Source organism: Pectinophora gossypiella, chromosome 27 (genome assembly GCF_024362695.1).
Source record: "Pectinophora gossypiella chromosome 27, ilPecGoss1.1, whole genome shotgun sequence".
Classification (NCBI taxonomy): domain Eukaryota; kingdom Metazoa; phylum Arthropoda; class Insecta; order Lepidoptera; family Gelechiidae; genus Pectinophora; species Pectinophora gossypiella.
Window position 1 is genome coordinate 3,525,750 of NC_065430.1, and position 10,469 is coordinate 3,536,218.

Genomic DNA, 10,469 nt, shown 5'->3' on the forward strand with positions numbered 1-10,469 from the left:
GCGAACTGACTATAACGTTCCGTTTCTTTAAGAAACTTGCATCGTATTATTTCAGAATTGTTTCAGAAATGTAATGTATCTATAATATTTAACTACATTCATAGACATTTATTACCTACCTCTGGCTTTGTGTAACGTCATAAACGTAGAAAATTATTTTTTTCCTTTTGATGGAGTAAAATAATAATAAAAAAATCAACAGTTTTGCGTTTAATGAAACGTTTAAAATAATGCGTTTTGTTTCACAATTTGAAAAGATGAAACAAATAACAGAAGTATGACCTACAAAAACAATAGCATAGACTTTCGTTGTTAAATTTAATTTAGTTAAATAATTCTCTCAATCTAAAATTTTTTAACATTGATTTAAGCAGTTTTGTATCATTATTTTGTTACGAACGTTTTGTTAGTGCAAATAAACGTAACTGTCATAAAATTGCCGCCATCGTTTCTTATCAGCGGGGTTTGCGGCTTTTTCATCGTGTTTATAATTCAAAAACATTAAATTTTTATTCAAAAACATCATAAAAAGTTGACATTAAACCTTAATATTATATATAATCAAGATTCAAGGCAATATCCGTATACTGGACCAGGTAAATAAGATTAATATTCTTGTAATGTTTTCGTCAATTATCTAGCTTTATTAAATATCTATCTTTCTAATTTGTGTTGCGAATGAAATAAGAGTACAAATTAATAAATTCTATCGATCTCACCGCGATTTACTTGAGATTTGCCTGAGAAAAACACATAATTATTTGAGGTTACATTTTGTTACAGAATTTTGGTACCATGATGCAGAATTCCACAGTTTATAAGCTTTTGCTGGTCATCACAGGCGCGACATACTTCATTGCGTCGAAATATCTATTCAACAGCGTATATGATGCTATCGATGTGGTCATAGATGAGTTATTTCACATACCCCAAGGTTTAGCATTTTGCAACAGAAATTTTACCTACTGGGACCCGAAAATAACCACATTACCAGGGCTGTACCTCATATCCACAGCCTTCCTGGGATCTTACTTTGAATGCAACACCTATAATTTAAGATTTATCAACTTAATTGCATCGACAATCAATTTCTTATTGTTTGCGTCAATATTAAAATTTGTATATGGCAACTCTCCATTGAAGACCGTGTTGCAAGCCCTAAATTTTGCTATCTTACCTCCTCTTTACTTCTTCGCTCATGTTTATTACACAGATACTTTGTCTTTAATGTTCCTTTTGGCATTTTCTAGATTATGTTTTACGAATAACTATAAACTGCCAATTATAATTTTAGGTTATTTAAGTGTGTTAATGAGACAAACAAACATAGTCTGGATTGCTATGGTCTTAGGCCATAAAGTGCTAGATATTTTCATTAAAAGCTCAAGGGTTTTCGGTAACAATCAGCTCACGAATATGTCTTTAAGGAAAGATTCAATGATTGCTAAAGATGTGGATAATTCTAAGTTAAAACGGTACTACGGCATAACAGATGTGTATATCGCCTTAAAATATCATGTAACGACTTGCTTCACCACCTTTTTCCATTATTTAACTTTTAACGATTGGTTGATCATATTTATGCATTCAACAGTACTCATTTCTTTCGTTGCCTTTGTATATGTGAACGGCTCAATCGTTGTAGGAGACAAGCAAGCTCACCAGGCAACGATACATATACCACAAATATTTTACTTCTTAATATTCTACGGAGTATTCGGTTTACCGTGTGTTTTGAACAAATTTTCATCGACTTTCAAACTAATGTTCTCTAATAAAGTTAAAATTATTTTGCTTACAGCGTTATTTGCAGCTATAGTACATTATAACACAATCGTTCATCCTTATTTGTTGGCAGATAACCGTCATTATACATTTTATATTTGGAACCGTTGGTTTGGGAAATATGACTTCGCTATTTATGCATCTGTACCGGTTTATATTTTCTTGCTAGTGAACTTATACGCTAATTTGAAAAATCAGAATTGTATATCGTTCCTGTTACCGTATTCTGTATGTTTGTTTGTCTCTCTTTGTCTCCAGAAAATGATAGAAGTAAGATATTTCTTGATACCATACATCATTTTGAGATTACGGTTTGCCAGACCGTCTTTGTCGATGATTCTGTTGGAGTTTGTTTGGTATATTTGCATTAACATTGCTACGTTCCACTTGTTTTTCAATAAAGAGATCATGTGGAATGATTTTGAGGAACCGCAGAGGTTAATATGGTGATAAAAATGGTTACGTTGATATTTTGTGTTCGGTTACTGAACTTTTGGCTATGTTAAAGCTTGTACCGTTGATGGACCCAAGAGCGTTGAAGTTTGAACGGTGAGGTTTTATGTCCAACTTTATGGCATTACCGTGTTTGTGAGAACGGTCTTTCCAGCCTACTTCCCCAAAACAAATACAGATGGCGCTATTCAATGTTACATTTGTTTTTTAGCCTTCAATACAACCCCTTCTTTTAATAGAGTAACAGACATAAAATTGGCCACAATAAATCTGACTAGGTCGCAGTGGCCATTCGGGCTGGATTAGTTCGAGCCCTTGATTCACAAACGGACATAAAATGCTTTGTTTATCTTTGTTTAAGGGTGTAAATGATGACCCTTGTTATTACACCCAGACACAAAACATCTTCCACTCATTATTCTGATCAAGGTAATGAGAAGCAATATAGGTAGCAACGTTACATAAACAGCCTATATACGTCCCACTGCTGGGCACAGGCCTCCCCTAAAACTACCGGAGGGGTATGGAGCATACTCCACCACGCTGCTCAAATGCGGGTGGAGGTGTTTTTACGGCTAATAGCCGGGACCAACGGCTTAACGTGCCCTCTGAAGCACGGAATCATCTTACTTTTTGAAAAGTCCTTACCAAAGGACGGTCTCACAAAGTGATTTCGACAATGTCGACATCGGGAATCGAACCCGGACCTCCAGATTGTGAGCCTAACGCTCTAACCACTAGACCACAGAGGCTGTCGTACGTCGTGTACGGTAGCAACGTAATGCTATACAGGGTGTTTGTTAGTGACATCGTAACAAATACTTTGAGGGTTGATTCAGACCATGATTCTCAGTTGATATTAAGTGGAATTTTCCGTCGCAAAAGTATGGAACGGAAAATAATTTAAAAAAACAATAAAATTTTCATGGATTTTTGCCAGAAAATTCCAATTGATATCCACTCAGAATCATGGTCTATAGCATTCCCTTCAGTATTCGTTACAGTGTCACTAACACCCATACCTACTTGTACGGCTGCCGTATGTCATTGTATGGGGTGTATGTGACATCGTAACGAATACTGAGAGGGATGATTCAGCTGATTATTCTGAGTTAATATCAAGTGTAATTTTCCATCGCAAAAGTATAGAATTGAAAATAATAAAAAAAAACTAAAATAAAACATGAATTTTGCGACGGAAAATTCCACTTGATATTAACTCAGAATCATGGTCTGAATCATACCCCTGAGTATTCGTTACGATGTCACTAACACCCTGTATTTTTGAATAATTATGTACCTGAGCTATGAGGAAATAGGTAACTAATTATAACGTTAAAAATAAACAACGCCATCTTTTTTTTTTTGGGAAATGTGGGCTGTAAAGTCCCTCATTGAGTCCCTCAAATTATACCTTATATATTTTTGTATGAAAGATGATATGAATGTACAAATTATAAGGAATAAAATTCCAATTTAATAATTATTTTTGTATGCTATTCTAATCGATAATTCGTGGTTAATTAATGAATTAATTTTATTATCGATTTGCGATTTAAAAAATCAATCAAAGATGCTTTTTTTTGTAATTTTAAATATATTTTTGTATAATACCTAAATAAATATTAATTTGAAGTATTTTGGATTTCATTTTCATGTTTGGTACGTAGATAATTGATATCACGTGGTTTCCAGGAATTGTGACACGAAGGAACGAACTTATACCATCTACACACACAACTTAATATATACGTATTTACAATACGGTATTAACAGTGTCGGTGTTTTGTTGTGATAAATTTGTAAAGTTTAAGTTCCATGTAATGTGTATTTTAAAACTTGTGTATGCCTGCAAAGGTAGTATTTAGAGGACGATTTAATAATGTAAATAACAAATGCAAATGTAAATGACCTAAATACCTAGCACAATAAAGAAATTGAAATTGAATTGAAATAAAAAAAGTAACGAAATTTCAAATCCATTTATTTTAAATAATAATTATTATCTTATAACTTATTTATGACAGTAATAAATATAGGACATCTCCAAAATAATATTCTATTCATTCAAATATTTTAATAATTTATAATTATATTTAACATTTACATAAATTATTACAATAATTATTTATTATGATTATTTTTAGTGGGGGAAGCGAAAGCGGTGTGTCAGGAGCGTAAGTTGCTCCTGTGCCTACCCCAATGGAGAGATAAGCGTGATATCGCGTGTAATTATGTTTAAATTACCTATTATGCGTCACGGAGTAGAAGAAAAAAGGTTGGAAAAGCGAAATGAGCGCGAAACGCGCGCCATACAAGTTGAGCAAATATTTCATACTTCAACTTTGCACTCCACTCGTCCGCAAACTTTACGACGCACGGAGCTCCGCGATAGTATATCAAAAGGTCGTCTTGTGTATTATAACTCGTATTTCTTCTATTTTGTGTTATGCTTACCTATAATAGTTTGATATATAGATGTAAAGCCGGTTTAAAACCATTTAAACCAATCCGTTTAAAACCGAAATCAACCATTTATTTCGGTTTAAAACAGCTGCTGTTGGTGACTATGTTTTTGTTAATTATAAATACATTTTCTTGATTTTACCGAGGTGATATAACGGAGTACCTATAAATCGTGTAAAGAATTTTTGAATGTACTTATAATAAGTATACTGTTATTGATAATAATTTACTTAGCGTGTTTAGTTCTATAGGTACATTTCATCAGCCGTACGACGCCCACTGCTGGGTATAGGCCTCTCCCAAGGATCTCCACGACGATCGGTCCTGCGCTGCCCGCATCCAGCGGCTTCCCGCCACCTTCACCAGATCGTCGGTCCACCTTGTAGCGGGCCTACCCACTGAGCGTCGTCCGACACGTGGTCGCCATTCTAGAACCTTTCCGCCCCAGCGGCCATCGGTTCTCGAGAACATTTTATTGATATTCTATAAACTTTTAATACGAAACATGACGTCAAGTGACCAAAAATTGCCCATAATGAAGTTTAAAACAGTTCTTTTATTGTTGTAGGCGAGTTTTCAAAGGTTTAAAACGATTTATTTAGGGTTTAAAACGGCAATATTTGGTTTAAAACGTTTTAAATCGGTTGTTTTACTCGTACATCTATAGTTTGATATGATTGATGATTAAACGAACTTACCTTAAGTGAAGTTCTATCATAATTATATGAAGGCTTCGTACGAAGAGATTAGGGAGAGATAAACACTTGTAGTACCGCGGTAGCGATCGTCATTCTCACACTATTTTGAGGGTATTTTCATTGTTTACAACCTACACATATTTTTTTTTTTTTTTTGTGAGGTAGTTTGCAAAGCTAACGGGTCCACTATCTTGCGCTCGTCATTTAGTTTAGAGTCCTGTAATATTTCACGATGACAGGGTGGGGATGAGATTTAATTTCTTAGTTCGTTTTATCTGACCATAAAACAAAAAAGGGCGGGCCCTAATCTCTTCGTACGAAGCCTTCATATAATTATGATAGAACTTCACTTAAGGTAAGTTCGTTTAATCATCAATTATATTCGGCTTCGTACTCGAGATTAGGGAGAGATAAACACTTGTAGATCTTTAGAGAACTATCGTGAAATATTAGAAAAAAAAGGAGTGTAAAAGAAACTTGTACAGTTTGAATCAAGACTCAACCGCTGTTTTATTTAAGTAACACGAATGTTATAAAATTAATCATTACAAATAATTGCTTTAGCAAACGAATCATCCTGATTCGTCAGATTTGTATTTAAAGGACGGTTATAAAATCGAAAACAGGAATTAGAAGTACCGCTTCAGCCAGCCGTGCGGCGGATGGTATCGAGGCTGACACCAAGCCGGTGCACGCGCGACGCAGCGGCGTGCCGCGTGCTGTGCGCGCTGAAGGCCGCCGCCACGCCGCTGGTCGCCAGCATGTCGCGGATCCAGCGGCTGAGCGTCTGGCTAGAGACGGCATTGTGTGGCCGCTTGGCGCTAGTAAACAAGCGATTCACAGCATTTCGCAGTGGCGCTGTTTTATTTAAAAAACAAAGCAACGTTTTTCCCGGGCATATTTCGGGTTTTTCTGCAAAAAAGGGAAGTATCAACAAAGGCTGCTGAAAGCCAATCCTTGAGGTCTTTATTAGTTCAGTAATCTTTATAGTTACGCCAGTATCTGTAACTAGAATGTTATTTATATTGATTTTTGATAAGGTTTGGACCCTGTGCGCGGTGACCAATGCGAGAAGGATGGCTAACTTTTTTGACAATTGTTCCAAGGATAGGTCTTCGCAAGGAAGAAGCTCGATGTGTCCCATGTTGTATCGTATTTCGGCATGGGAGGACATAAACGAAATATGCCTTTAAAGAAACGTTTCACAGTTTGATCTTCGCCTACATGATCACCTACAATCAATGATATTGCTGAGCGACAAGTATTCAGCGTACCGTACTGAGCTCCTTCATTATATAATTTTGACAAAAAAAATACAATTTCGGATATAGGTGCAGCGTATAAATCAATACTGTTTTCTTTACAATAATAATACCACTTCCTCAAGTAAACATCATATTGTCTGAAGGAAATGTCAGACAGAGCCGCAAGCATTATGTCGAGCGCAGCGAGTGCTGTATTTCTGTTTATCCATGCCGACCGGATAAGACTGCGGTCGCCAGGGTAACTGTGGTGTGCATGTTGCGATGATTGCTGCAATGAGGAGATAAAATTGCGTTTTCCTCAGGTCGAAAATATAAAATCTCAGAGATCACTAGCTTTCTAAAAATGGGGTACCATGGCTGGGAAGGCCACATGGGTACTACGAGAATACCTTTAGCTTCATCCGATATGATTTTTCTTAATACTTTAAGTACGACTGCAAATGGGGGAAACGCATAAAAAAATATTTTTGTCCACTCAATTGTAAATGCAATAATTGCGTGAGCATCCGGATCTCGGTGCCAGGATACATAGACATCGCACTTTTTGTTTACTCTCGTAGCAAACAAATTTATTTGTGGGGCACCGAAAGAATTTATAACTTTTTGGAACGTGTTAGGCGACAATTCCCACTCAATATCGGGGTGGATGCGCCGAGACTCGGTATCAGCTTCAGTGTTATCCACAGATCGAATATATGATGCGTAAATATATATGTCTCGACATTCACACCACTGCCAAAGTTTTTTAGTTACCTCCGTTAAATGGGGGTATTGTATACTGCCCATGCGGTTGATGTAAGAGATAGCGGTCGTGTTGTCTATTCGTAATAGAATTTAACAGTTGTTCAAGTTCTGTGCAAATATCTTTAAGCCGAAAAAGGCTGCAAGAATTTCTAAATAATTGATGTGCATGGCACGCTCCTGCTCGCTCCACATACCGCTAGCCCTCTCGTCACCGCAGGCGGCTCCCCATCCCGTAGTTGAGACATCCGAGAAGATTTCCACGTAATAACTATCTTGTTTGATCCTGTTTACTGAACTTGAAATTGACCGATGCCACCATGTAAGGTCAGGTAATATAGAATCAGAAATGTCCATATAACTATCATAGTTGTCGTCTTGCAATAGTTTTAAATATTTGATGCGCTCGAAAAGTTTCGTATATAACCAGGGCATGCTGAACGCGTTTTATGGAAAAATATTTTTCTATTTCAGATTTTATACGACATATTTTGTCGGATGGCAAACTGACGTGGAGCTCTTCTGAATTGATGTTGTAACCGAGAAATAAACAAGTTTTGCTGGGTATAGAAACACTTTTTTCCTCATTGATTATAAGACCGAGAGAAGTTAAAAGTGACCTAGTCTGTTGAACATTTTCAAGACAATTTTTGTAAGTTCGGTTACTAAAAACCAATCGTCTAGGTACACCATGGATATAAAACCGGCAGAGCGAAGTAATTTGGCTACTGGCTTCATTAATTTTGTGAAAACGTACGGAGCAGTGCTCAGCCCGAAAGGTAAAACATTAAACTCATAAGGTTTTTGATCCCATTCAAATCGTAAATATTTCTTAAAATCTGGATCAATTTTTATAAAAAAATATGCATCTTTGAGATCAAGTTTAGCCATGTAATAAACTTTGAATATAAATTTTAAAGCTGTTCGGAAATCTTCAATTTTGAAGTGACTAGTTGTGATGAATTTATTGAGCTTTTATAAATTGAGAATAAATCTCATTTTACCATTCGGCTTTGGCACTAAGAAAGTGCTCGAGATAAACTGCCCATCACAAGGCTGACATATGGAAATAGCGCCAATTGATAATAGGTCCTTAATAGCCTCCGCAAAGTGAACTTTCTCCTCACTCGAGCAGGCTCTAGTGGAGGCAGGACACGTTTGATGTACAGGCCGGGAAAAGGGTATTTTATAACCCTGTATATATGATAGAATGACTGGGTTCAAGGTAATAAGACGCCATTGATGATAAAAATCAGCTAATCTACCAGCATATTTTACCGGCTGTGCTAGACCTAGCGGCGGCTGTTCGCGGCCCGCGGAGTATTCGACTGCCTGAAGAAGGTCCCGCGCTGTCCTCTCATCGCCGACGCCAGCGCGCTCCTTGTCGTAGGCTCCCTCGTTCGTGACGTCGTCGCTGCTGTCGGAGGCCGCGTCGGATTGAAAGTCTTCCAGTTTTTTGACGTGCTGGGTGCATTGTGTTTGCTGAGAGATGGTTTAGGCATAGATGTTGCCTTTAACTCTGCACCTGATCTATAAATTGCTTTTGCGGACTTTAGTGTGTCACATAAATCTTGTCCAAAAAGAAAGCTATCAACTTTGGCATTCTGGAGCGATTTTTTCATTTCTTTCTTTACTGAAAAGATAATAAAATTACGTCTAGTAATTGTATCGTTGTGTAGATAATCACACATTGTACGCCCAGAGTCGATTAATAATCGCAATAGGTCCGGATTCTTCTCTATCGAAGACAAAAGGAGCGTAATCGCTTCGCCGAGAGAATTTTTGTTTGTTCATGAGTTCTTTTCTGTCTTCTTAAGGTAAACCATTCGTCGCCGTGTGTTCAAAAGGAACAGCAAAGTCTTTCTGGATATCCCTGCCATAATTAACAGATTTGGTAGGATCAACTCCGAGAATTTCTAAAATATCTGCATCTAATTCACTTGGGTCTTGCGATAACGTAGTTAGCTCGGCAAAGCCTCCTTAGTACCGGCGGGGGCCACGGGGGTTGCTGCGACGTCCTCGGTTAGCAGCGGTGTGCCCGGCGCGGCGGCGGTGTACGCATCTGCGTGGTTGCGCGAGCTTGATGCTGTTGAATTCGGCGTAGGACTACAAGTTATGACTTGATCCAGACTCGACGGCGTCGGTGAAACCGAGAGTGTATGTATGCAGTCTGCAATTAGTAGGCACTAAATATTTTTTGACTTGTAGGGCGGCATTCTAACCACATGTTTTGTGAATCACTTTATGAAGAAGTAGCCCATAAGCTACCCGCAACAACAAGTGTTAATGTGAAGAGGTAGCCCCTCGAACTACCCGCAACACAGAGTATTGATTACTAGACTTACGCCAAGTATAGGTATAATGGTGAAGAGATAGTCCCAAAAGCTATCCGCAACTCCATAGACCTATCACTTATGAAGAAGTAGCCCATAAGCTACCCGCAACAATCAAGTGTTAATGTGAAGAGGTAGCCCCTCGAACTACCCGCAACACAGAGTATTGACTACTAGACTTACGCCAAGTATAGGTATAATGGTGAAGAGATAGTCCCAAAAGCTATCCGCAACTCCATAGACCTATCACTTATGAAGAAGTAGCCCATAAGCTACCCGCAACAATCAAGTGTTAATGTGAAGAGGTAGCCCCTCGAACTACCCGCAACACAGAGTATTGACTACTAGACTTACGCCAAGTAGGTATAATGGTGAAGAGATAGCCCCAAAAGCTATCCGCAACTCCATATAGACGGTACGAAACAGTCCCTAAAACTGTTCACAATACCTCCTCCAGTATTAAACATAGATAGTAATGTATTTACTAACCATTTCTTTCCGACTGTACAGCGAGGGGGTCATCCGACGACGACGATGAGCTAGATAAAATACGTCGGCGTCTTGAATGTTTACTACGAAGTACTGTTTCTTCTATTTTTCGCAACTTTTTGCGTAATTTATCGAAATCACTGTCCGTAAACTTTCTCTATACATTTTTACGAAGTAAAATCAACTATAAAACAAGTAAACTTTTGACCTTGAAAAGTCGTTATGAACGCGTGCGGAAT

At 37.7% G+C, this 10,469-nt stretch overlaps 1 protein-coding gene across 1 annotated transcript; it reads left to right on the forward strand.

Moving 5' to 3' along the window:
* The first annotated feature begins 445 nt into the window (after positions 1–445).
* Positions 446–3,876, forward strand: LOC126378906 (putative Dol-P-Glc:Glc(2)Man(9)GlcNAc(2)-PP-Dol alpha-1,2-glucosyltransferase). The gene is made up of 2 exons (XM_050027411.1): positions 446–596; positions 784–3,876. The coding sequence occupies exon 2, from the start codon at positions 796–798 to the stop codon at positions 2,233–2,235; it is 1,440 nt and encodes a 479-aa protein (XP_049883368.1). The 5' UTR covers positions 446–596; positions 784–795; the 3' UTR covers positions 2,236–3,876.
* Positions 3,877–10,469: the final 6,593 nt, after the last annotated feature.

Bases quoted from the DNA above. Each gene is read 5' to 3' on its own strand.
- LOC126378906 (XM_050027411.1), top strand. From the start codon at position 796: ATGATGCAGAATTCCACAGTTTATAAGCTTTTGCTGGTCATCACAGGC.